We start from the raw sequence: 27,823 nt of genomic DNA, 5'->3' as shown, positions 1-27,823 counted from the left end.
ATTTTGGGTGATTGTACAATTTTCCAATTTAATTTCCCGATCTATGTCACCAAATACAGCTGTCACGGAATAAAAGAAAAAAAAGATGTTAAATGCTTAACAGGCTAAAACGTGTTATTTGTTCTGAACCTGCTGTTGCACTGAGACACAAATATGCCAATGTCAGAAATATCAGCAAGTGATTTGGTATAAAATACTATTGAGAGTTTGTGATTAGTTATGTATAATAGGAGTTGAAATAATTTGGTTAAAGTCCAACTGCCTCATTGGAGGACAGTTTTTGTTGGGTGTTGTTATGGACCACCAAATGCACTGATGAAGTATCTGGAGCAAATTTGTGAAATGTTACACTGTATGTGACACGAAAAAGGAAATTTACTTTTTAGCTGACTTGAATATTGATTGGACTGTAAGGAGTTGTGCACTGAGAAATAAGTTGCTTTCGTTAGCAGATACATATTACTTGACAGTAGTCAAAAACCCAACAAGAGTATATTGTGAAATTGATGGCACAAAATCAGAAACCTGTATTGATTCAATTTTTTACAAATTTGAACTATGTTCCACAGCTATTTCAATTCAATATATGCTTCCTTTAGGAAATATTATAAGGAAGCACTTCATAAATTTTCATTGTTATGCTGATGATACACAATTATATTTGTCGATCAAACCAGAAGAAACCGATCAGTTAGATAAACTTCAAATGTGCATTAAGGAAATAAAAAGCCGGATGACCTGTAATTTTCTGATGTTAAACTCAGACAAAACTGAAGTTATTGTACTTGGCCCCGAAGTCCTCCGAAACTCAATAGCTAAAGATATTGTTACTCTGGATGATGTTGTGTTGTCCTCCAGCACCACTGTAAGCAATCTGGGTGTTATTTTTGATCAGGATATGTCCATCGATTCTCACATAAAACTAACAACAAGGACTGCATATTTTCACCTGCGTAATATTGCGTGAAAAAAAATAAATATATATATATATATAGAATTGTTACTTCTAGGCTGGACTACTGCAACTCCTTATTATCAGGCTGCTCCAATAAGTCTGTTAAGAGTCTCCAGTTGGTCCAAAATGCTGCAGCTCGTGTACTAACTAAAACAAATGGAAGAGAACATATTTCTCCTGTATTATCTTCTTTGCACTGGCTACCTGTAAAATCTATAATAGAATGTAAAATCCTTCTCCTTACCTACAAAGCTCTTATTGGTCAGGCTCCGTCGTATCTTAAAGAGCTCATAGTACCATAATATGAATGTTTGTGAGGTATGTTGTACTTTTATTGTAATTTGTAAACCAACAAATGTAAGTTATGAAATTGTAGAGATCCCAGGAAGAGTAGCGACTGTCTAAGACTGAAGCTCATGGGGATCTTAATAAACATAAACTGTAGAACAACCTTTATATATATATTAGGCAGTTAATAAAAAACTAAAATGATTACTTATGTTTAAAAAATGGCAGCTCTTAATTTGTTTTTAGTCAGTGTGGCACTACTGAGCGTCTTACGACTAGCTGAATTATGGAGTCTTCTGTGTTGTAATGAAGCACTGCCTGTGTTATTACCAATGAAGCGAAAACTGCTGGCACAAGAAATACTGGATGTGCAAGTTTAAAATATTGTTAATGTACTGAACTTCATGTTTAAAAGATGAGGGTGTGCCATAATTATTTATTATATATATATATATATATATATATATATATATATATATATATATAGCTTTAGCTCTAGCAGGAGACCCCAAACTTCCCTTTCCTGGGCCACATTAACCAGCTCTAACTGGGGGATCCCGAGGCGTTCCCAGGCCAGTGTGGAGATATAATCTCTCCACCTGGTCCTGGGTCTTCCCCGAGGCCTCCTCCCAGCTGGACGTGCCTGGAACACCTCCCTAGGAAGGCGCCCAGGGGGGGATCCTTACTAGATGCCCGAACCACCTCAACTGGCTTCTTTCAACGCAAAGGAGCAGCGGCTCTACTCCGAGTTCCTCGCGGATGGCTGAACTTCTCAGCCTATCTCTAAGGGAGACTCCAGCCACCCTTCTGAGAAAACCCATTTCGGCCGCTTCTACCCGCGACCTTGTTCTTTCAGTCATGATCCGGTTTTCATGACCATAGGTGAGGGTAGGAACAAAGATTGACCGGTAGATCGAGAGCTTTGCCTTCTGGCTCAGCTCTCTTTTCATCACGATGCGGTAGAGTGACTGCAACACCGCCCCCCCTGCTCCGATTCTCCAGCCAAATTCACGCTCCATCGTCCCCTCACTCGTGAACATGATCCAGAGGTACTTGAACTCCTTCACTTGGGGTAAGGACTCATTCCCTTCCTGGAGTAAGCAATCCACCGGTTTCATGCTGAGAGCCATGGCCTCAGATTTAGAGGTGCTGATCCTCAACCTCTCCCCACCACGACTACGCTTCGATATCCTGTCCGTGAAAATCACAAACAGGATTGGTGACAAAGCGCACCCCTGGCGGAGGCCAACCCCCACCAGGAACGAATCTGACTTACTGCAGAGGATCCAGACACAGCTCTCGCTTTGGGTGTACAGAGATTGGATGGCCCACAGAAGTGACCCCCTCACCCCCAATCACACCTCTCCAGATGTCTCCATCATTGCCCACGTGGGCGTTGAAGTCCCCCAGCAGAACTATGGAGTCCCCTACCGGAGCCCCATGCAGGACTCCATTCAGGGTCTCCAAGAAGGCCGAATACTCTGAACTGCTGTTCGGTGCATATGCACAGACAACAGTCAGAGTTTTCCCCCCTACCACCTGCATGCGTAAGGAGGCGACCCTCTCGCGGCGCTCAGCCGGGGGTTTGTGAGTATCCTCACACCCGGGCGGCGCCTCACACCCTTGGCAACTCCAGAGAAGAATAGGGTCCAACCCCTATCCAGGAGTACGGTTCCAGAACCGAGACTGTGTGTGGAGGTAAGCCCCACCAGATCTAACTGGTAGTGCTCCACCTCCCGCACAAGCTCCGGCTCCTCCCCCGACAGAGAGGTGATATTCCACGTCCCCAGAGCCAGCCTCTGCCGCCCGTGTCTGGTCCGTCGAGGCCCCTCAACTTCACTGCACCCGTGCAGCAGCGCACCCGACCCAAGTGGTTCCTCCTGCGAGTGGTGGGCCCACAGGATGGAGAGGAGGGAGGTGCCACGTCACTTTTTGGGGCTGTGCCCGGCCGGGCTCCGTGGCAAACCCTCGCCAGCAAGCCCTCTGTCTGGGCCTGGCTCCACACGGGGGCCCCGGGCTTCCTCCGGGCAGGGTCTCTCTTCCTCTTCCTTGTTTGTCCATTGAGTCTTTGTGAACCATTCTTAGTCCGGCCCCTCGCCTGAGACCACTCTGCCATGGGAGACCCTACCAGGAGCACTAGGCTCCGGACAACACAGGTTCACAGGGACACACAAACCTCTACACCATGATAAGGTGATCGTTCGTGATCGTTCGAAAAGTGTGTGGAAATGTGTGACGGGTACTGTGCATGCATGTAAGAAATGTGATAATAAATAACACTTCACAACTGTCCTGCAGGAGCCCAGTGTTTAAATCATTTTATTACTGATTTTTTTCATTCAATCCAGTCCAATGTTACATGAAACCCATTTTCCAAATAAATAGTATTCAACCATTGACTTGTACTTATCAAAAAAGTTACAGCTTCAAAAAACAGTGATTACACTATCAACATGATTTACAATGCAATCAGTACAACTAAACACTATGTTGCATATTTCTATACATTTAACTGCTCCGTGATCTGGAACAAAGCAGTGATTAAACAGTGAAGTGGTTAATTCAGCCAGTTTGGAGTGTCAAGGTGCTATATTTTTAGTTGTAATCTGTTAAAAAAAATAATAATTCAACAGTAAACGTCAATCACAAACCTTTTTTTAAACTCTTCACATCTGCACACCAGTGGATACACACTGAGTTTTGTCTGTATTACTAAGGTAGGGTAGGGTAAGGTAAGGGGAAACGTCAGATAATGTGAAAAATCTGACACAATTAAGAATAAAGTGAGCAGTAACTGGTATTAACTGATGGGCAATAAACCTGCCAGGTCAGTGAGCTAGAGCTTTTTTTTTGTAGTACCAGAATTGACTTTATGAAATGACATACGGCCACATGGTCCAGACATGGGCGAAATTCATGTGCAACACTTGGATGGACACGGCCTCTTACATTTCACTGGGAACTTAAAGTGAATTTGCTGAAACTGAATTTGAAATTAAGATTTAATGATCTGGCATACACATTGGAATTGTGCAATGTACACTGTGCTGCCTACAGACACACAACACAACTTGATGCTTACAAATCATTAAAATATACAGATTTAAATTTTGTTCAGATTTTTGCATTCAAGATTGAAGCAGCTGAGCTACCTCGTTTGTACCCCACAGTGTTACCCACTAATATAATAAAGGACAACTAACAACTTCATAGTGACAACTGATGTGAAATGTGCAATCAATTATGGGATGTTAAGAATTGATTACACTTGGTGCCTTAGACTTAAATCAAATGGTTTACAAAAAAATAATTAAATTAAATCCTTTGGTAGAATGGTTCTATAGTCATTTTCTTTAAGTGAGAATCTACCTCATACTAAAAGAGAAACTTTAAGTCTGACGTTATAGGAGCTAATTTTTGGAAAAGACATGAAATATGCTAATATACTACTGTACAAATCTGAATACCCTATAAAACTAGGGCCACCTATGGTACATAAATTCAAATCTTAATTATCAGCTAATGCCTGCAACTCAAAGAGGTCCACTGCTTGGGTGAACTAAATGTATTAAGATATTAAACACATTTCTAGTTTGTAAGTACATTTACATAAACTGCATTAGTCACTTCACACATTAAACAGCTGGGATTCAGTATCTTCATTATCGGTTTAGGATAATACTTAATTCTGGACATCTACCAGAGAATTGGCTACCTTTCAGTGGGAATTCAAGAAATCAGTGTTCCCTGTTACACAATACACCTTAAAGCTCCCACTTCATTAGTAACAGCTCAGAATTATCAAGAAAAGTCTTCACTCTTTCCTGTCTTCCTGACTGGTAAAGGAAGTAACCATTTATGGTCAAATAGGCCGATGTTACATACAGCACAGAGTATTTTGGGAAGGCAAAGTTTTCAAATCAAATCACAACCAAACTAGTTTCACCATATACACTTGCAGATATGCAAATGTCCTCTATTTTATACAGAGAATTTAAATCAATTGTAAATGCTGAAACTTACCAAAGAGTTATAAAATGATCAAACAAATCAGTTTGGCTCTATTATTGGCAAAATTGTTTTCTACAAAACTATTGCACATAAAAATACAACCTCTCTTAAGAACAATCACAACCATCTTCCCACTCACTGAACGATGTGCAAACTAGTTCAAAGTTTCAACTTACTCACCCGTCAAAATTAGCATGATCATATTTGTCAAAGTTATTAAAGAAACTGCGTATGTGCTACAGGAGTCAGTCAGCTATTAAAAAATGCATCCATCCATCCTTTTTCTCATCAAAGAAAAATAAAAGCTGAGTCTGAAAAATCAAAAAACATATGTACCTTTGATGTAACTTTTAGATATGAACCTTTTTATTTTATGTCAAAATACACAAATATGTTTTTTTTTTCTTCTCTTAAATTATTAATTGTAGTGCATAGACCAAACTCGGCAGCTCTAAAGAAGTAACTACTGCACTGATTCACAGATGTACGTGTAGAAACTGCACTTGTGTAACGTACAAGTGCAGACATGACAGGGTGAGAAGGGCGTCTCTTCTGCCTTTGTTGCCTGATAGAGGGCTGACCAGGGCTAAGTGAGATCAGCTGCATTAGGGTGGAACTGATCATGCAGGTGAGAAGTCAAACAGAGTGAGGAGGATTCACAGGTCTCTTGTGGGATAAATTCATTTGTGACAAAACAGCTTAGAAACAGTTGTTACTGAATATGATAATGTGATAGAAAATAAAGATTTGTACCTCCATCTACCAGTTTATAAGGAGAATTTGAGAATCCATTTCTCATATCTTAAATGGATCTGGCTCCTCCAAGCAATCCTGCAGCTACTGCTCTTATTGCATCACTCCTGCCCAAAGCCTTCTGTCTCCTCTATTGCGAACATGAGCTTCTCCTTCAGCTGCTCATAGCTCTTGTAAGGAGGGAGGTCCAGACGATTAAAGCTGCATGAAGAAAAAAGAAAGAAAGACTCTTCACAGAAATGTATTGGATTATTTGTGTAATCTCCAACATTATAATGTTGCATCTCTTAACCCATACAGGTGAAACAAAGTATCTCAAATGATTATGATTACTGAACTTTCTTTTTTTTACATAACTGCTGATAAAATACATATTTTCGTGTTCAGTGTTATTTTGACTTATTTGGCTAGAAATGTTTACTTATTTCACTGCTGCACAAATTTCACCTGACACTGCAAAAGAGCATCTGCTAAATAAACACTGTGTAAACCATGTGTCTCAAACTGATTCACAAAAGTGCCACTAGGGCTGCAGGTTTTCATTCCAACCAAGCAAGAACACACCTGACTCGACCTATTCAATCGCATGAATTGCCTTCACACAGTTGATTTGTTGGCTCAGGTGTGTTCTTGCTTGTTTGGAATGAAAACCTGCAACGACAGTGGTCCTTTCATGGATTAGTTTGAGACGCGTGCTGTAAACTGTATTACTCAAGGTACAGCAACAATGCATTCTTACACAGTATTATACAACTTAAAATGCCGAATTAAAGCCTTACATAACGTAAGGCTGGTGACTGGTTGAATCAGAAATGACTAAGAGGGTTTGGTCATAAAGGTTTAATTCTGTCAATCAATCTGTACATCCGGGGCCACATGCAGAGATTATGTGTATGCACAAAAAACATACATATGCCTTATTTCACACATTAGCTGGCATTTATAGTAAGAATGTACATACTTCAGAGCAGCGATAGCTTTGGGTGATACAATAAAGAGCAAATTGAACATAAATTGACAGAAAACATTGTTTTTAAAATGTTTGCCAAATTTACTGTTATTATTTTAACTGCACAGTGTTCTGTAAAATGTCAATCAAAGAAGAATTTATAAAATTAACTTCAATTTAAAACTATTTACGTTTGGGCCATCATCTCCCTGTTAACCATTGTTTCATTTTATCCTGAATTGTGAAGCATTTTTTAAAGTCAGTTTCAACATGAAACCTACGAATGAATCATTGCTCACCCTTCTGACATTTAAAAAGAATGATCATTGAGATATTACCACAACGATAGTTTGCTGAAATGTGATGAATTAGTGGTTAGCACACTACAAATAGCTACAGACATGCGTAGTGACATGCAACACAGTCGGTGAAATTGCACCTTTTTGCCATACTGAAGGGGGCACAACTATCAATAGAGCGTTTCTACATCCATTTTGGACTGGTGCGGAAATAAGAATAGTGCATGTGCACCCAGTTCCACAATGATTTAGATTTATAAAAGCGGAATCAGACGTATGTGTGGCTTTATAAATCAGACCAAAAGCATCCTTTTTTTTTGGTCTTTGGGCTTAGTGAATACACTAAGGTTGTCACAAAACCAGAATTTAAAGCCTCTATACAATACTAGTATAATACATACATACATACATACATACATGTATTGTTTTTTAAAGCGTCGATACTTTTGATACAATCGAATGTGGACATATCGTTTTAAACATGGTAATGAAAAGTTTTAGAAAAGTATCAATACGTTTGACAACCTTAGACTGTACACAGAGATTTATGCATGTGGCACAAGGTCAAATACCTGAAGCCTGAGGACTTCTATGGAAGTAGAAGTAGAATAAATGGCCTTACCATGTGTGGCTTCGTGGAAGCCAGTTCTCTTTGCCCACTTTCTCAATGCAGAACTTTTGAGGTCCGTTGCTTCCTATATTAATAACAAGCATAAAGAAAATTAAATCAAGAAGTCAATCTGATGTAATAGACAGTGTGTGAGTGTGTATGTGTCAATTTTGCATACCCATCAGGTCCGCGAAGCCACCCACAGGAAGGCGACAGGTTCCTGTGACAAACTGCAGCAGTCTCATCCTCTTCTCGTTGTCCATCTCCTTTACAAACTGTCAACAGATCATTCTGTGTTAGTACCACTTAGCAAATACAGATTAATATACTTATATAATTCTCCTCAATTCACAGTTTTTCTTTGCTTTATTAAGAGTTTTGTTCTTTGTTCCCAGTAAAGTCGCAGTCTCTGAAGCAACAGCAAAAAGTCATCCAATCCTAAAAGGTTTTAGTCATGAATTCAAGGAGAGGCAACATCCAATTGCACGCCGACTGTGCAGTATTAATACTACTATAGCAAAAAAAACAAAAAAACAAGTGAGCAACTGTATGTACCAACCTGCCAGAACCAGAGGATCTGTTTGCTGCTTCGGGCATAGTGTCTGTAGATTGTGTTTCTCTGCCAGTCCACCAGGTCTATCTCCTGCATCCCACACAGCATCACCTACAGGCAAGATGGAAGCGAAATCTTAATTATGAAGACATCCCTGATCCCCGCAGAATCATCACTTTGAAGAACCAACACTGCCTCAAACATCAAACTTTACTGCATTAGTAAACATTGTAGATAATAAGTCTAGTACTTCTAATTCTTTTGCATCAAAGTATTGAAGGTATTGCTGCGGCAACACTTCATTGAAGCCCTCAAAGAATGACTGAGTCTGCTCCTCCACACCTCTGGACAGCCTCCATTCTGCCACCAACCTGCATACAGAAATATGAAGATAGACATAATGAGACAATTAAATAATATAAAGTATATCGCACTGAAAGAGTGAAGATTCATTGTTCATTGCATAAAAAAGAGGTAGATAACTATTCTAAGTTCTGTGATCAATTAAAAAGTGTAATATCTAATTAAAAGTTTGGAGTGATAATGTAAACTTTTTCTTCTTTAAATGCTGTCATTATACTGCTGTGAATGTTTATTTATTAGGGCTAGAGCACCGACGAAGTCGGCGAGGACCGTATTGTAATTGGAATGATTATTATTATTATTTTTCCTCTTAAATTGCATTTTTGAGGGCCTAAACATATATCTTTTTTTTTTAACTTTTCATAAAGATCAGAAGTGGTGAAAAATTGGCAAATTAGCTCGATAGCGTCCACTTGAATGTTGCCAAAGTCAAGCCCCTCAATACACTTTCACCTAATGTACATTAGGAGTGGAACGGTTCACAAAATCCACTGTTCGGTTCATATCACGGTTTTTGGTTCGGTTGTTTTTTTCTATTTCTTTTAGATTCTAAAAATACGATGTATCAGATCTATAGCCTAATAATTAGATTATTTTTTAATCAGATATTCTTAAGGACATGCAATCATGCAAAAACTGAAATAATGAGGCAGCTTGTTTAGAGATTACTGTAACAATTAAGGGGATGTGAGATTTTGAAACAGTAGGGGAGACTGCTGCATTTACGCATTTATATATATTTATTTGGCAATAAGGTAAAGAATTGTTTGCTCTTAGGTAATAATATAAACATTAAAATATGCACAAACAGCAATCACTGAACTGACTGCAATAGGCTACATCAGGGCTATTCAATTAATTTGGAATTGGGGCCGGTTGGCGAAGATGATCCAAAATGAGGAGCTGGAAACACACATACGACATGGAGTACATAAATTGTCTTTATTTTATCAGTGTAAATATTAGTCATAGGCCTCAAAGTGCAACAAGCTTGTCAAAAACAATCCTTGTTAAATGAAAAAGCTGTGAACTAAAGGTTTTCACTCAATTATTGGACTAAAGTACAAGTTTAAGGCTCTTGTCCTTTACTTGAGTATTTTATTTACATGCTACTCTATTCTTGTACTCCACTATAAATTAGTGGAAATATTCTGCTTTTTACTCCACTACATTTATCTGATTACTTCAGTTACTAGTTACTTTACCAGGCTGACAAGTACATATTAAACACTAGTTTATTAATAAAAAACTGGACTGACACAAATAGTGGCATGATTTTTCTGAAAATGTCTTATCCTCTTTCCACTCAGATATGGCTGCAGAGTAAACACAGGCTTAACATTGAGAGAAACTAAAACTTCTCTGTCCATTCACTGGTGAACTGGCGGTTTTCTGTGACAACCTTTCTTTTTTTCAAAGTATAAAGAGACATTGATGTGGTGATTTAACCATGGATTTAACCCATAGACTTTATTCAACCAGACAGAAACGACTGAGGACAACAACAGAGCGGAGCTTGGCGAGCTGTTGCCAAGAGGATTCAGAAACCCAAAAGATGAGCGTAGCGGGAGCGTGCGTAGTGATAGCTGCGCACCTACAGGGAGCGCATGGAGCAAGTCTCCCAGCTCGTCGGGATTTTACGCTCTGACTTGGATACAAGAAGGGACAGTGGTCATGAAGGCTTACGCTACCTTGCGCCTCATAAACCAAACGGTAAACACGTGTCCCGAACAGTGACATGCGTACTGAACAGGACAGATTTTTTTAATAAACCGTTCCAGCCCTAATGTACATGTATGAAAATTGGTAAGCATGTGAAGAATGCAGAGACACACAAAATATCTTCTTGGAGGTACGCCCTGAACACAACAAGAAGTCTGCCATTTAATTTGAAAATGTCATTTTTGGACATTTTTTTCAAAAACTTTGCACTGTACTTTAACGAACTCCTCCTAGAGATTTCAGCAGAATGACTTCAGAGTTGGTCTGTACACCTTCAAGACATAGGCGATGCTAAATTGCAGAGCATACGCGTTTTCATCAATCAGCTTGGCCTTGGCTGGGCCCTGCAGCACACCAGGTGCTCAGAACTTTTCCAAACTTCACATGTTTGATAAGACACCCGCCCTGAACACATAATTAGGACAATTTTGAATCACTTTCATAGTGCCCCCTACGGGCAATAGGAAGTTACATTTTATATATTTTGATGTTCTTTTCCTAGACGGTTGACCACATCCACCTCAAATCCTATCAGCACATACTTAAGACCTTCATGATGCTTAATCATGTAGCTTTCTGCTTTTCATCAAACTCTGTTGTTGTGGTGACTATCCCTCGCTGTGAAACAGGAAGTGGTTGTAACTTCAACATACATTGTCCAATATGCTACTACACCACATTTCCCAGAGATGAAAAGAGTCACGGCCTGAGGACAACTACATGCCAATATCCACTAACAGACACAGCGCCGCCTACTGGCAGCAGGGAAACAAATTGACAAATATCAACCAATTTACATGAAACTTACATTGTGGGTTCTACACTTGATGTAGGGAAACACAATGGATGTTTTGTGTATGTTGGGTAATGGCATGGCAGGCATTTTGTGACACTCGCCATAAACAGGAAGTCACTCTAACTTCAGCATATATTGTCCAAACTGCACCCCATTTCCCAGAGATGATTAGAGTCGAGGCCTGAGGACAACTACATGCCAATATCGACTAACAGACACAGCGCCATCTACTGGCAACATGAAATCAGACTTGTATGACAAAATTAATCAGAATTACATGAAATTCTCAATATCTAAAGCAAACTGCTGCGAGTGCCGGCAACCAGCAACCTCCCCAACATGCACCGGGTGCGAGGGCCTGTTCATCTCTGCTTGCAGCTTTAATTATAGTATTTATTATGTCCATTACACATCACAGGAAAATGTGAAAAGCACTTGGTTCACATACAGTACTGTCTATTATATTGTCAGAGTTTGACTGTAGGGCACATCAATGAGTTATCCTATTGAAAGTCAGCTTGGATAAAACTAGGGACTATAGTGTGGGGGTTGAAGACACATGGTGGATGATAAACAGCAGAGGATGCAGCTGTACCTGATGTATTCCTCCTTATTTTCCTCAGTTACTTGGATGTTCCCTCCATCTGGTTTCAGCTCGTGGGTGGTGACCTCCCCGAGGATCTCCTTGTCAACGGAGAAGAACATCTCCAGACCACACTCCTCTATGTTATTATCCCTGCATGCCAGAGAGAAATTATCATTATTAACAATAACAAAATCAACTTATCAGTACCTCCACATACATTTCTATGTTTGTTTGTAACAGAAGTGCATGTAGGGTAGTATACACAGCCACTGTGCCAGACAGTCTCCATTGGTTACCTAGCAACTGGTCCGGACTGAGCAATAGTCTGGCACATAACCCAGGTATCGAACTTTAATCTAACTCCTGGCAAAAAAAAGCAAATAAGCGCATTTCCCAAAATTGATTACTTTTCCTTTAAAACCTGTGAGGAACCCAAGATCCCATTCATGTTCTGCTTGTTAAACAGTTGATAGATACATTGCTATTAAACACATTCGGTGAGGATTTTTTATTTTTTTATTATCAAGCAGGAAAAACCTCTGAAAATTACCACCATGCCATTTTAAGTGACATAAACATGCTACCGAGTCCGTCATTCCACCTATGCAAACCCTCCCCATTTTCTACGTGTCCACCAGTTACCCACCAACAAAGTCACACATTATCTCTAGTATCCCAAGACCTACTTGATCCAGATGAGTGAGTTGTAAAACTCTGGATCTATGGACTCCAGGTCTTTGAGAGCCAGAGGTTTGTTCAGAATGCGCTTGTAGAAGGGCAGGGAGAAACCTGTGTCGATGAATTTGCCATGGAACAAGGCCTAGAAAGGAAAAATACAGGACAGTTGGGTGTACAAATTTATTAAAAACAACAGCCAGATACAAACAGAAAAAAACAGTTGGTACCATGGCAATGAAGCGTCCTATGAACTTGAAGTACTTGAGGTGATCAGGGTTGATGTAGGAGGCAGGGTTGATCTGCAGACAGTAGTTATCCTTGCCAGCATACTCAAACAAACAGTACATGGGGTTCAGTACTTCATGAGAGAGTAAGAAGAACCATTCCCTGAAAATAAAACCACAGATGACCATAAAACACAATTAAGTGAAAGTGGTCTAACCACCTCAACCAGTATGGTTGAGGTGGTTTGCAAAATCTTGTAGATCAGGATTTCAATGAGATATAAGGAGATGTGCTTTCATTACTACAACATCTTTTGTGAGGTAAGGACAGTGTCAAAAAGATACAAATAAGGAAAAAACACACCTTAGTAGCAGTGACACAATTGTAATTGTACAAAAATTCAGTTGACATTACCTGGCCACACCTCCATAGTCCAAGCCTTCCTCTCCAGGGAAAATTATCCACAGTCTCCGCCTCAAATCTTGAGGATGGAAGCTCATGATCTTTGAATGCAGAAAAATAATTATAACAGGTACACACCTCAAACATTAACAAGACAATACTGTTAAACAGAGAAAGAGAAAAAAGAAGACAGCATCTTGAGATGATCACCTGTTGGAATGAATCCTCAAACAAGGTTTTCCGGGAGACATTAATCTTAATATGCTGAGGCATCGACAATTGCTGAGAGTTGGGGGAAAGGGGAGGATAAGAACTTTACAAATACTTTCACATTTTAGACCATTTGAAGTGAACATTAACTTTATCTTTGCACATTCAGAGACATGACACAAAGTAGCCACACAACAACAATTGTGGGAAGTAACATTTTAACACCTGTTGTGCAGCACATACCTGACACCAGAACCTGAAGTACTGCACTTTGGCTTTGAAGTCTCTGACATATGTTATCTGTGGCCCATTCTCACTGTGGAAAAGACCAGAAGACCCATTTTCAATGTCCATTCAAGCAGCACATTTTGTTGATGTATCTATGGCAAGGAAAGTGATGTGAAACTATGCTGCCACTGAGCCTGTGAATGTTCTCATTTGTCCAGGTCATCGTTGTGGACCAGTCCCAGCCTGGTCAGATGCGTACATGAACTGATGAAGCCTCTTGGATGAGAGGTGAAACGTCTTCCTAGATAAATAACCAAGTCCAGTTGCTTTTGACTGAAATTGCTTTGGGGATATGCTGCCACTGTATAGCGTATATGCTGTTTAGGGATGCTCTAATCAGGCTTTTTATCATTGTAATAAGGATAATCCATGTGATACCAATCAATTCAGTTCAATTCAATTTTATTTATAATGCCAAATCATAACAAAAGTTATCTCAGGACACTTTACAGGGTAGGTATAGACCACACTCTATGATTGAAATCAATGATTTAAATGCATCTAATCTAAACTTCAGACAACAGCTCCTGGACAAGTATCAGTTTGGGAAAAAAACAAATGACCTGTAGCTCCACTTGTAAGCAGTGCCTAAAATTAACACCATTTAAACAAGAACTTACAGTGAAGATTTCCCTGTGCGAGGGTCAATGTAGGTTGTGGTTCGCCTGTTGTGGTCTACAAAGTAGGGAATACCATCCACAGTGAACCTCATCTCCCAACCCTCTGGCAGTGGCTTGTCATTCAGCAGCCTGAACAGTACAAAAACACATGAATATATACATTAAATACATTAATTGTTAAAGACATAAATGGATACACACAACTTACACTGCAATGAAATTGGTTAATCAAATTACAAAAGAAAATGTGCACTAATAACTGAGATACACAAACAGGAGCATTAACTATTTATGTACAAATAAAACAGCAGACATATTAATGTGTGAATATTAAATGGTCGTCGTGAAGAAGAATTCCCTAACACTGAGGTTTTCTTGATATAACCATGTTTGCCTGATATTTGACTTGTATTCTCTTCAGTGTGATATGAACATTCAATAAATTTCGATCAAATAATTCAAGAATGTGGAAATATCATAAATATCAAATATCTATAAGTATGCCCCATTAAAATTAAAAAAAACCTCCATACTGCTCAACAGTTATTAACTAGTGACATGAAACTGTTTGGTCAGATGCTTTCCTTTGTGGACACATAACGTCCCTTTTGAAGACTCTTATAGCAATTATCCCCTAAAACCAATCATGTTTGTGAATACTACCAATATATTTGACAAAGCTTTTAGTTGTTAAACGTTTCTACATTCTACAATTGTACACTTTCAAAATTGTTAGTATGCGTTTGTGCTGTCATTATCCACCATTTGTTTCTAAGCATAAAAGAATAACCACATGTGTGTCACTCCATCATTCTCCATACTTCAGTAGAAATACTGGAGCTGAGCAAGTTGCTGACACATTAGCGCCTCTTACAGACAATTAAAACTGTAGCTAAGTTAGTCAGCATTATTTATAGTCAGTTTATTAATAAGGTATGACAGTATCAAGATACACATTACAAAACACACAGGCTCAGGCATCTCACCCTTGTGTCCTGGGGTCCTCCCACTGTGTCGCCCGAGTCGGGTGATGAACAAAATACACTCTGCCGTTGGTGTCTGTTCTTTTCTCTGACATAAGAAAAACAATCAATTCAATGTTATGCATCTTTTCAGTGACAACAACAAGAAGAAATGCTCCAATGCAAGGTGCTGTTTACCCCAACCATGTGGCAAAGGTCCCAGTGGGTCAAACTCTTTGTTGGCTGTGGCTGCCAACTGGTCCTGGAGCTGAGCCAGAGAGAGAAAGGGACACATGCTGATAAAGTCTAAAAAATCTGCCTTTGACAAAGCCTTTTAAAGCAAACAGAACTGTAGTGTAGTTCAAATGTAACATAAAGCAAGTGTAATTGATTTCATCGCATTCGTATCTCTGTTCCCACAGTGTTAACATTTGAAGTTCCTCAACCAAGCGACCTAAAACATGCTAGCCATAGCTATCTATTGCTAGGATCATACAGAGAGTCATGCAGTCCTCCCCATTTGAGTCCATTTCAGACCTAAGAGCCAAACATGTTCGCCTTACTGTTACTTCACTTGGATATTGAGCTTTAGTATGCAGAACGATTTATGTGCAAGGTTCAACACTGAAATGTAGTTTTCACATTCATATTTATCAACACTGGGAGGTGGGGTGGGGGGTGGGGGGGGGTTTGTTTGTTTGTTTTTAATGGTAGAAGGAGAAGATGTCAATTATTACTCAAAGCAGAGTATTTCTGCTTGGTCATTGGTCATTAATCATGTCCGGACTGGATCTTTAAGTAAATTAAAACAAACTAGACCTGCAAGCAGGTATCAACGGGGTCCAAGCCCTCGGGCAACTCAGGCCCGTTGACCTGCGGAGGTGATGCAATTCGGACCTGCAGGTCCACAGGCAACGATACAAATCGCAGCTTCAGCGCAGTACAGACAGTAGTTTGAATTAGTATTTGAATTAGTGGATATTGCGTTTGTTCACAAAATGCATGCATTACTCAATTTTTCACAACGGCCCCAGCTTGTGTGGGAATGAGGTTGTCAGATTTTGCACAGACCCTCAGTGGAGCATGGGAAGTAACTTTTACAAGTTGTATGATAATCAGAGAAATTCTGCATAGTAACGCACCACTTCTTGTTTTGACTAAAACGCACAGGAAGTCCCCTATAACTTCCACATTTTGATAATTTTTGATTGTAGGGACAGAAAGATTATGTGTGCAAAATTTCATGCTGATGGGACTCTCGGCCTAGGATGAGTTTGCAAAAGTAGTTTTTGAATATTTTTGCATGGTTGGTGTGTTTTTCAATTTTGCTTAACAGCACCAACTAATGTCTGATTGATCTCAAATTTTGCACATAGCCTCAAGTTACCATGAAGAACTATCAGTCTGGGTTTGATGTTAATCGGACTAATTATTGCAGAGATATACACACTTCCTGTTTTGATTACAACATACAGGAAGTTCTTCCTTTCTAACTCACACATGTTTTGGACTATTACAATTCTTTTGATAACTTTTCATCAAGATTATTGAAAGATAATTCCTGCAAAGTTTTGTGGTGATCGGACTTAGCCTAGGAGGAGTTTAAAAAAAATTGTATTTTTTTAGTTTTTGCAAAAGAAATGTGCCACGGTCTAAATCCCAAGATTCAGCGCCTTACAGAGAACATGTGGACGTAAGAAATCTATATTTGCGATAAACGATGTAGAGGCCAAAAAGCCTTTTCCTTGATTTTAGCGCCACCTTGTGGTGGACATGTGTCAAGTTTGGTGTGTTCTGCAGGGGCCCCAGTCTATACATCCCCTAAAAGTTTTGTTTACATAACGGTTAATGCTGTGATACGGTGATATTCAAAACAGCTCCACCTCCTGGATGGTTGATGTCATATTTTTCTCAAAGCTTCAGACGAGCAGCAGAAACTATTGTTGTAAGTTTCTTGTTAACCTGACTTATAACTGCTATGACATGATGAATTCTGCATTATAGCGCCACCTAGTGGTTGGCTGTTGTCAAAGTTTGTAACAGGCCTCAGTAAGACACAGAAAACTAGATTACTAAGTTTTGTGTTGATCAGACACAATTTGGAGAAGATATGCAGCACTTCCCGTTTTGACTGTAATCTACAGGAAATTGTTCCTTTACAATTTGTGCCTGAACGCCACATATTTCCAGTTTAATGGCAAATTTTACAGACAAAACACAGCTGTGCCATGGGTTCACCAGTATCCCCTATTGTGGCAAATCTATACATGGGGGAGGTAGAGGACAAGGCTTTGAACTCCTTCAAAAGGAATAACACAGAGCCATTGGTTCAGATATGTGGACGACACATGGGTTAAAATCAAATCCAAAGAGGTGCCAACTTTTACCGAACATATAAACTCAGTGGACAGAAAAATCAAGTTCACCAGAGAAGAAGTCGAGGACAACAGTTGCCTTTCTTAGACTGTGACGTCCATATGGAGAATGACAGAAGCCTCCACATTGGGGTATACAGAAAACCCACTCACACAGATCAATATCTACTGTTTGTCTCCCACCACCCCCTGGCACACAAGCTTGGAGTTATCAGAACACTGCAGCATAGAGCTGATAACGTACCCACCAGCTCACAGGCCCAAGGGGAAGAACGCAAACACCTGAGAGGCGCCCTCACAACTTGTGGTTACCCCAGCTGGACATTTGTGAAAACAGCAGCTGCTTCCAGAAAGAAAACCAAAGTGGTTGAGAAAGAAAAACAAAACAAGAGAAACAACAAAGTCATCCCGTATGTGGCTGGGGTATCAGAGAAACTCAGGAGGATCTTCAACAAACACTGCCTCCCTGTGTATTTCAAACCCAGTAACACACTCAGACAGAGACTTGTACATCCCAAGGACAGAACACCACACACCCACAAAAGCAATTTGGTTTATGCTGTCCAATGCAACGAGGAATGCAAAGATCTCTTCATTGGAGGTGGTCTGAGATACCACTTATCTCCAATTTATAATGCTGCCCTTTCATCCCTTCCCAGGAGATTCAACAATCTGACCTCAAAGAACAACTGTTCACAAATGGCCTCCTGTGACTCCAACGACTGTCGTTAAGACTCAATAGAGCACTAACGAAGTCCAAACCAACTTCCCACCAACGACTGTCACTCCAACGAATGTCGTTGGCACTTGGAGCACAAAGGGTTCCAGTGACATCATCGGCCTCGTGCACGGCCTCACTAGATGCTAAATACCTGGATCTGCACATCAGTTAGTTGGACCAGTCCCAGCCTGGTCAGATGCATGAATGAACTGATGAAGCCTCTTGGATGAGAGGTGAAACGTCTTCCAAGACAAACAACAGAGTCCAGTTGCTTTTGACTTAAATTTCACAGGCTTTTGATCAGGAACATCAAAATATGATGTGTACCAAGTTTCATCTTGATCAGACACTAGGAGGAGTTTGAAAAAGTAGCTTTCACATATAGGAAGATTAAGTAGAATTTTAAATGTGCGAGGTACGATGTGGGAGTTAGAGGCAAAAACGAATTCCACTTGATCATAGCCCAGCCTGCTGGTGAACATGTTTCATTTTTGGTGTCTGCTGTGTGTGCAGGGGTCTGAACCAAAGTTCAAAGTCTCACCTCCATAACTTGTACAGTGTAGGCTGCAGTATGAGTTTTACCGATGGAAAAAAAAATGAATACAAATCCTTGCGAAAACAATAAGGTTCCCAATACCACTGGTACTGGGCCACGCTGGTGCTTGCATTGCATGGCCCCCTAATAAATGTTCAAACTGTGCTTTATGTGCAGTGAATGAAAAAACAGTAAAACAGTGACTGCTCTCACCCCATAAATGAACCTCTGGTTAAACTGCTGCATGGCTCCCTGCAGCTGGCTGCGCTGGTGCTGCCACTCTTCATAGTTACGCACCGACTCCTGTGTGGGGCGTTGCCACGTAGTAGTTCGGGTTATGTGGTCAACATAGTACACCCTACCCATCGGGTCCACCCTGCGCTCCCACCTACAGAACAGGGAAAGTAAAAGACAATGAAGGCTCCTGACAGCCATAATAATCTGTTCTAGTATCTTAATAAAGTCACTGACATTACATTTAAAAGGACAATGTGACTAAAAAAAAGAGTGTAACTCTTCAGTAATGATTCAAGTGGTTATGAAATATGCCTGTACTAATCGGAGATCATTTGTATGCTACTATAACAAAAAATAGATCAAATGTGTTGGTACCCTGTGGGCAGAGGATCAGGCCTTTCCCAGGTTGTCCTTTTCTCAATGTGATCCACATAGTACATTCTTCCGTTCTGGTCCACCCTTTGCTCCCACCTACAGAGACAGGTGAGTGAACAAAGACAAAGCACAGGAAGGGAGGTCAACTACAGAACAAACAAATTCTGTCATTTGAAAAACAGAATTATTTAAAATACCTAAAAATGTTGCTATCTAATACAACAACAACAACAAAGAAAGATTTTAAAAGCTGGAGTCTAATATGCCCGTTAACAGCAAAGACTTGCAGAACCAAGAGTAGTCACTTGCTCATTTACCCTGGTGGTAAGGGACCGTTAGTAATGGGTGTGATTCTGGGAGTTGTTGTGGCCAGTGCTGCTGAGGCAGAAGTCCCTGGTTTGGGGCCACTTGCTGTCTGTGAAGAACCTGCTGATGCTGATGCTGCTACAGCGCTTGAGTCATCCTGCTGATTTGAACACCCACTAGCTGACGCCTGAGAGGAGCCATCGGAAGCTAGACCTTCACTCAGCTCACTAGGGGAGGAACTGCTAGAAGAAGCTGGGGAGGGGAGAGGGAGGATGGCAGAAAAGAATCTGTGAATTATTTTGCAGATATTTATTTGCTTTGATTGAAGTCGTTTAACACAATGCACACACTATTTCTGTATATGAAAGAAAATCAACTATATGTGAGAATTTGAAATGACTGGTATGTCAAATTGTATATTGTAAAGTCTTTGATATCTTGTGTCGTTCCTACTTGGTGAGGCTGCTGGTCTACGAGGTGTATGAGGAGGAGGTCGGGCTGGTCTGGGAGGGCACGAGGCATTAGAGCCCCCTGGAGATCGGGAAGGAGAACCCGTACCATTGACAGCATTGCCATTAGGTACAATAATCCACTCCTCTGAGTCACTGGAGGGAGATGTGTCCCTGCTTGACCTGGGGATCAAGATATTTTCTAGGTCAGTTATTCTATAGTTATAAAATTAGTATTTTATATGTTAACAAAAAAACTTCATAAGATATATGCTATTATTTTTACCAAACACCTATCCTAAGATTTGCACAAAAAAGCATGTATAGGCCTGTAAAGTTTACTGAACCTGTTGCCAGTGTCGCCATTTTGTCTTGCATTTCCATTTGGAACAGAAGCTGGAATGACAGGGAACAAGGTGACAAGTGACAACAATTATAACTTGGGATGTTACTCCTGCAGCAGTTGGTTATTTAAGAATTGTGAGATATGTACTAAGTAAAAATAAATTTGTCAGTGCTTTCAGGCATATTATTGCCATTTCTGAAAACGTTCTTGTTACTTAACAGCTGACATATATATGATGATCTCTATATATCTGTGATGAGCCAAGATAGCCGATGTATCAACCAGGCTCTATAAAGAAGTCTAATCCGGAGCCAAATAAATTGATATCTGCAGTTGTAACAGACTTTTTTCACTAACACTGATGACTGTCGAATAAACTATGAAGGGAAAGGGAGGGAGAATCTCTTAGTAACTGCTAAATTACTGAATTATGTTTGTTTATGTTCTCCAAATGTTCATGTGGTCAAGCTAGTATAGTGGATTTTTGTCTGCGTGTGGTTCCGTACCATGTTCTTTCTCTGCTGAGGCAAAGGTTTCTGGATCTACCTGCATGCCGTCCAGACAGACTGACAGGTCACCTACAACATCCTGTGAGTCTCTGTCAGAGCACAGCTGCAATGTCTGCACCACCTCACATACTGGGGAGGGTACAGAATATATTGTTAAACAGGTGCTTATAATTTGCTCATAACATTGACCCATCACAACAAAATGAAAACAGATGATGCTACGACTGCTCTGAGGTCATTTACTCATTTTTCCCAATGAAAAATCTGAGATTAAAATTAAAAGACATTTTCACTTAGGGCCACCCTCACCGGCCTTTCATAATCGTCTCATTCTCAAGTGTTAGGGAAGAATTTATTATGATGCCGGAAAAGAAAAGAAAATGCCAGAGTCCTTTATGTCTGATACTGAAGGAGTTTAATTACTTGACCAAGGAGAAACAGAAGAGTCGTCAACACAAAGTAGTGCATAAAGCTACCTCAATTCTGAAACAGAAAACCCAGATTCTTATACTAGGAAGGTGGATCGAGACAGCAATGAGATGTGCTTAAATCTTGCTAAATGCATAAACATGACTTTAAGGAAGTGGCTGTGAGTGTTATCATTTAAGTCTACAGAGTCAGATTGGAGGCGCCAAGGGAATCGTGGCCTTGGCAGGCTCCAGGGAGTTGTCAGGGCAGCCTGACTGCCACAGAAATAATCAGAACAGATATTATACTACTATACTAACAAGGATTGGACATGAACCCAAACTGTCTAGGGAAAAATGTAATTATCCCTATAATCAAGGTTGTGGTTGCTCTTCTCAGTCCTGCTGGTGAAACTATGGGGCTCTAAAGACGGCAGTGTCAGTCAACTCTGTCAGCTCAAACCACTTTGGTCACAGTGGGGTGTAACAAGCAGCATGGTCGCAAGTACCTAGTAGTTAGGTTTTTAAAATCGTATTTAGTATTGTCAAATGGAAAGTAATTGGCAGCTTTATATAGAATATGGAACATAATTTAATGTCACATAGTTTGAACATGCCAATGTGAGTTATTGTACTAGGCGGTAATCAACTCCAAGCTAGAAGAAGGTCATAATTTAAAAGGTGAGGCCTCTACCGCAGTGAAAAAAATAACCCATTAAGTACTGTGTACATTGGTTGTTAAGCTTATCAAAGCGCAATAAAACATTCTCATAACAAACACAGGCACATATACACACATATAACACATATAACAGTGTGTTCAACATCTGCCAAATATAATATGCTGCTGATAAGACACACAAAATTAATACTGAAAGGGAGATTCCAAGGGATACAACTTTCCATCAACCTGAAATAGATAGACATGTGGTGGGAGCATTGTCCTGATTACTAGGGCTGCAGCTATTGAATCTTTTTTGTAATAGAGTATTCTACCGATTATCTCATCGATTAATCGAGTAATCGAATAAAAAAATATATATATTATGTCTGGGGTAGGCCTACTATGTGTGGTAACCTAACAGGTGTGTGTGTGTGTGTGTGTGTGTTTACCATGAATAAGTTTATTATTTCAACAATTCAAAGTGGTGCATAAAATTCTACGTGATGCACGTGTTTACTCAGCTTTCAAAGAAATAGCTTTATTTAGAAAATGAACCAGAGATAGATATTCTTAGGAAGAGCGACTCGCTGTCTTTCTGTTTACTGTTACAACAAGCAATAGACAAAATGCCACTGACACATTTCCTCAAACAAAAGTATAAAGACTGATCAGGTAGGGGACTTTTGATTTTAACATTCATAAAAAAGTAAACATAGAGGCATTCACGAGGACAGCTAATGTAACACATTCTCTTCCTGTTTCTCTGTCACTACGGCAACCGCCCTCCTTAAACCTGAACAGTGGCGCTTGGTGAAGTGGCGCCAATTACGGGCTGCTTTGGGCTCAGACGCTGAATCATCGATCTCGTGCTGTTGTGGAATAGGAGTTCTAGTTAGCAGTGGACACATTGCACCTTTTTGGCTTCTTTTTTAAGTGTGAAATGATCCTCTGCCTTTTCTGGATGTAGTGATGTGCATCCGCAAAAACAGTCCGTGTGGAACAATGATCCCTGCACTGAACAGGCCGCATAACGCGTGAGATAGGAATTAAAGGAATCATTCAGGAAGAGATTTTGCCTTTTTTGTAATCGAGTCACTCGAGTTATTGTTTCAGCCCTACTGATTACCTCATAATATTCTGTGGGAATCCACCGAAAGAGCCTAGAAATATTAGCCTCATACATACTTGACTTAAAAGATTCTTTTTTGACTTTAAACACAAGATTATCACTTACAAGAAAGAATGTAGTGGGAACTTACGTTTCAGGTCGTTAGCCTTGAGGGTCTCACTGATCTCCAGGATGGCCATTCCCAACAGGATGTCTGCTTTCAGTGTCTGGTGGCTCCAAACACGAAAGATCAGCTTACTGACCGGAGTCACAATTCTGAGGAAAAGTGAGAATAACACAAATTATTTATTTTTTTAAAGTTGGGGAGGTATTATATTAAGTATATATTCCTAACATATGTGTGTGAAGCAATGGTAAACCATTCCTTCTGGGATTTAGGGTGGTAATACACATAATCTATATACTTACAGATTTGATGCAATCTATGATTTTGAGATATAGTGCTCTAATTATATATGATATATATCTTTATTTATAAAATACCCCTGAGATAATTAGTTTTACCAGTAACTAACTCATTGGTACACGCTAGGACCTATTTCAATGGCACCATGATAAGGAAGTAAGTGTTGGGGGCATTAACTTTGTTAACTCAGCTGCTATTTTTATTCATATACATCAGATATTCAAAAAAAAACTTCCAAGTATTAAGTTTATCCTTATTGACAGAATCACCAAATTCCCAGCTCAGTAACTTAACACCATAAACAGACTGACTAAAATATAGACAACAAACATAGACTCTACACTTACAACATGCCAACTAAAATATAGACATAAACACCCACAATGCTTTATGTAGATTTAGTTAAAATAAAAATAACATTCCTATTATCAACTCGCACATCACCCAATAATTAATTCACTATTTGTTAAACTGATTTCTCTCTGGTGACAAACACGACAGTCATACTCACACTGTGACAGCATGCCTCCATTTGGGACTGTGTGTGTTGTTGCACTTCTCAGTCCTCTTCGATTGGCCATCCACGGCTAATTCAACATACGGGCTGGGACCAAACCAGTTCTTTTTGTTTTCCTTTAGCTTAGCTGAAAGCACTTGAAATCAGAAAACAACACAGTGAACTAGCTGTTATTTAACTTTCTGTAGATTTAATCATAATTTATTAGAGGTTGCATTTTGTAAAGATGCAGACAGCTTGCTTATATCATGAACATATAAATAAAAACCACCACTTCCTTTAGCTTCCCAGTACTGAACACAAAACACAACAGCAGTCGGTGACAGTTCTTAAAGTACGTTTTCACTATACTCGCTCCTAAGACAAAGTCAAACAGTACTGAAAACTACAGCTTTATAAATTTGTGTCTATTTTTATTGATAGATGAGCTTACAAATCTTTCAGTGATAACTCATAACTTACCTGTGACCTGTAATTGGGCCTTCATGGCTCATCCTTAACACTGCAGCCTTGTCGAAGGGACCTGCACCTGCAACCAGTGACGTCAGATGAAAACATGGGACACTCTATGCGGGTAACCTACATACAGAATCACTCTGCAACCTAAAAGTGATTAGGGTTAGGGCATAGCTTTGCTTGGAATAGCAATATCGACTGGTGAGACAATCTAATTAAGACAAGGGGATATGTTTGGTAGTTTCAGCAATCTGTAGATAATAAAATAGTATGTTTGTAGTGATTCTGACTCACTAACTTGTTGATCTTCAGTAAAAGCTAAACTAAATATTTCAGGTGAATTTGCTTCATAGTATGAATTTAAGCTAAACTGTATTTCATTTTAAGATTATTTCAACTGTATATGATCCCACTGACAGTCTTGTAATTATGGCCTGACTTTCTGACTCATCATATGCAGTATTACTTTAAAACTCTACACAATCTATATCAAATTTGTATAATTTAAATTCTTCAAAAATACAAACTTCACCAAAATGCACACCACTAACTGCGCTGCTTGTCAGCAGAAAAGACGGGCAACTGCTTGGGGCCCCAGGCCAGTAGGAGGCCCCCGAGGGCTGACAAACTTTAAACTACAGCAGTGACAATGCGCAAATATTGTGACTTTAGGAGACCTGACCTCCCTAAAGGTTCCCCACCTGACTCCACCCACTCTTGTTGCAATTTTGTTTTGTTTTTTTTAACCCGGTTGCAAGTTAAATACATGATTAAGTTTAAACAAACCTAATGACAACTAGAATATGCAGTTTTGAAATTCAAAAAATTACATTTTGCAATCGTTTTGTTGTCCGATTAATAATAACATAAAGATGATGGACGCTGATTAAATGGGGCCCCTTGTGAATTTTAGCTTTAAAGCCCCCAACAGACTCTAGAATCGCCTCTGCTTTTAATCTCAGCTATTTCAAGAAACCGCCGTGTAACGTTGCCTTTCATAACGGAAATCCCGTCCCCTAGTTTTAAAGCTAAATTAAGTCTCACTAAACCTCCCTTGCTAATCTTTGACAATATCCCTTGACAAGCCAGGGAGGTAGTTTCAAAAGCAATACAACGTGAGTACATACATATGTTTTAACAAACGAGAAAGACGTGGAATAAACAGCAACATCAAGTTGTCAAAGAGGCGACGTGTTCCCTGCACCATGAAAGTAGAACAACTGTAGCTTCATCTGTCAAGTTAGCAGGGGGGTTAGCCAGCAGGTTTGTTGTCAAGACAACTTAAAAAAAACACTAGCCTTTTGTAAGGTGACGGCTCGACTGTGCTATTTCTAAAAAGTATTATTGGCTACAATGTTATAGTTTTGTTAATAACAGAGAAGTTCCAGCACCTGAGGGCAACTTTGTTCGCCGACGTCCTGAACACCGAGAGGCTTAGTTAACGTTAGCTTACGTGCATTAACTAACGGTAGTCATGCAAACACCAAAGCGGTTACTTGAGCAGCTTCGATCGTTCAGTCGAGGTAATCTCACAAATTTCATTCAGTGAAAAACCCGACGGCCATACCTGACAGAAGCAGATAAAAGGACCAACCAGACTTCAGCTGCAGCCTCGGTTGTTGACAGGTAGCTGCCTCGGCACAGCCCCGTGTTCCGCTAGCCAGAACAAGACCAGCTTTTCCGGTGCGAGCTTTTCACAGTAAAATTCTATCTCCACAATAGACAGTATCATCTTTACATCAGGGGTCTTCAACGTTTTTAGGCAAAGCACCCCTAAGCTGAAAGAAACAAGAAGCAGGGACCCTATGGTGCGCGGATTTAACATTTAATCGAATAACACTCCTATTTGATTTAAGATATCGATTGTAGGCTACCATTTCTGCTAGTCAAAATCAATTCTTACTAATCAGAATGATAATTGAAGATATCCCCATTGATATTCTTCCTATCTACAATCGTCATTTCAGATATCCACAACACCATTCTTACGTCAAAATGACATTATGGATAACTGGAATGTTGTTGTTTTTTTTTTTTGGGGGGGGGGGGGGTTCTGAAATTAAAAGTTGAATATGGAGAATGAGCAGAACACCGCCATCTAGTGTCTCAAGATCGTAGTCACAACAACCAAAAATAATTCCACCACTCAGGTTGCCATGTTCGTCAGACCTGGCCCAGTAGCCTCCGGAGTCTGTTTGAACCCATCCCCTCCGTCAAATCGCACCATAAAAACAAGTATTGCAGAGGAGTTTGACTGACAACTGAAACTCCATTTCACCCAGTGCCAGCCTACAGTAGCTGCACCCAACAACAGACAACCCTTGCAACCCACAATACCGGCCGCTATTGGCTGGTACAATGTAGACTGAATGTGACAGGAATACATTGTCAAACCCATCAAAAAATGTTTCAAATATTTTTTCAGACTACATTTTTTTTATTATGGAAAAGCAATACTTTCATTCTGTACCCCTCAAATGCCCGTGGGTGTATTATTATTATTATTATTATTATTATTATTATTATTATTATTATTATTATTATTATTATTTCAATATAGCTTTTAAAGAAGATTCTACAGATTCAACCTTTGAACTTATGACTAGTAACAGTTGGATTGTATATCTGAAATGGGAGTTTTTCCTGGTAAGAATTACATTAGGACGTGGAATGTAATCTCTCTGTCGGGGAAGGAGCCGGAGCTTGCGCGGGAGGTGGAGCGCTATCAGTTAGATCTGGTGGGGCTTACCTCCACGCACAGTCTCGGTTCTGGAACCGTACTCCTGGATAGGGGTTGGACCCTATTCTTCTCTGGAGTTGCCAAGGGTGTGAGGCGCCGCCCGGGTGTGAGGATACTCACAAACCCCCGGCTGAGCGCCGCGAGAGGGTCGCCTCCTTACGCATGCAGGTGGTAGGGGGGAAAACTCTGACTGTTGTCTGTGCATATGCACCAAACAGCAGTTCAGAGTATTCGGCCTTCTTGGAGACCCTGAATGGAGTCCTGCATGGGGCTCCGGTAGGGGACTCCATAGTTCTACTGGGAGACTTCAACGCCCACACGGACAATCAGAGTGGTCGTCAGTTATTAGACTTCTGTGCTAGTCACAGATTGTCTATAACT

The 27,823-nt window shown here is 40.0% G+C and overlaps 1 protein-coding gene across 2 annotated transcripts; it reads right to left on the bottom strand.

Annotated features, from left to right (window-relative positions):
- Nucleotides 1-3,585: 3,585 nt before the first annotated feature.
- itcha (itchy E3 ubiquitin protein ligase a) lies at nucleotides 3,586-26,351 on the bottom strand. Of its 2 annotated transcripts, none has more exons than XM_083938980.1 (24): nucleotides 26,270-26,351; nucleotides 24,709-24,775; nucleotides 24,241-24,382; nucleotides 23,454-23,578; nucleotides 21,121-21,252; nucleotides 20,616-20,664; nucleotides 20,273-20,451; nucleotides 19,831-20,071; nucleotides 19,514-19,609; nucleotides 19,115-19,289; nucleotides 15,469-15,538; nucleotides 15,295-15,379; nucleotides 14,309-14,437; nucleotides 13,644-13,716; nucleotides 13,401-13,472; nucleotides 13,203-13,291; nucleotides 12,791-12,950; nucleotides 12,572-12,705; nucleotides 11,895-12,035; nucleotides 8,669-8,789; nucleotides 8,425-8,529; nucleotides 8,044-8,140; nucleotides 7,878-7,950; nucleotides 3,586-6,208 (listed from the first exon to the last, which is right to left on the bottom strand). In XM_083938980.1, the coding sequence occupies exons 2-24, from the start codon at nucleotides 24,731-24,733 to the stop codon at nucleotides 6,109-6,111; spliced, it is 2,613 nt and encodes an 870-aa protein (XP_083795106.1). In that variant the 5' UTR covers nucleotides 24,734-24,775; nucleotides 26,270-26,351; the 3' UTR covers nucleotides 3,586-6,108. The 2 variants fall into 2 exon arrangements, with proteins under 2 accessions (XP_083795106.1, XP_083795107.1); XM_083938981.1 differs by having other exon boundaries at nucleotides 24,709-24,769; nucleotides 26,270-26,307.
- Nucleotides 26,352-27,823: the final 1,472 nt, after the last annotated feature.

Source organism: Echiichthys vipera (genome assembly GCF_963691815.1).
Source record: "Echiichthys vipera genome assembly, chromosome: X".
NCBI classification, from domain to species: Eukaryota; Metazoa; Chordata; class Actinopteri; order Perciformes; family Trachinidae; genus Echiichthys; species Echiichthys vipera.
This window is presented reverse-complemented; position numbering and strand designations above follow the sequence as displayed.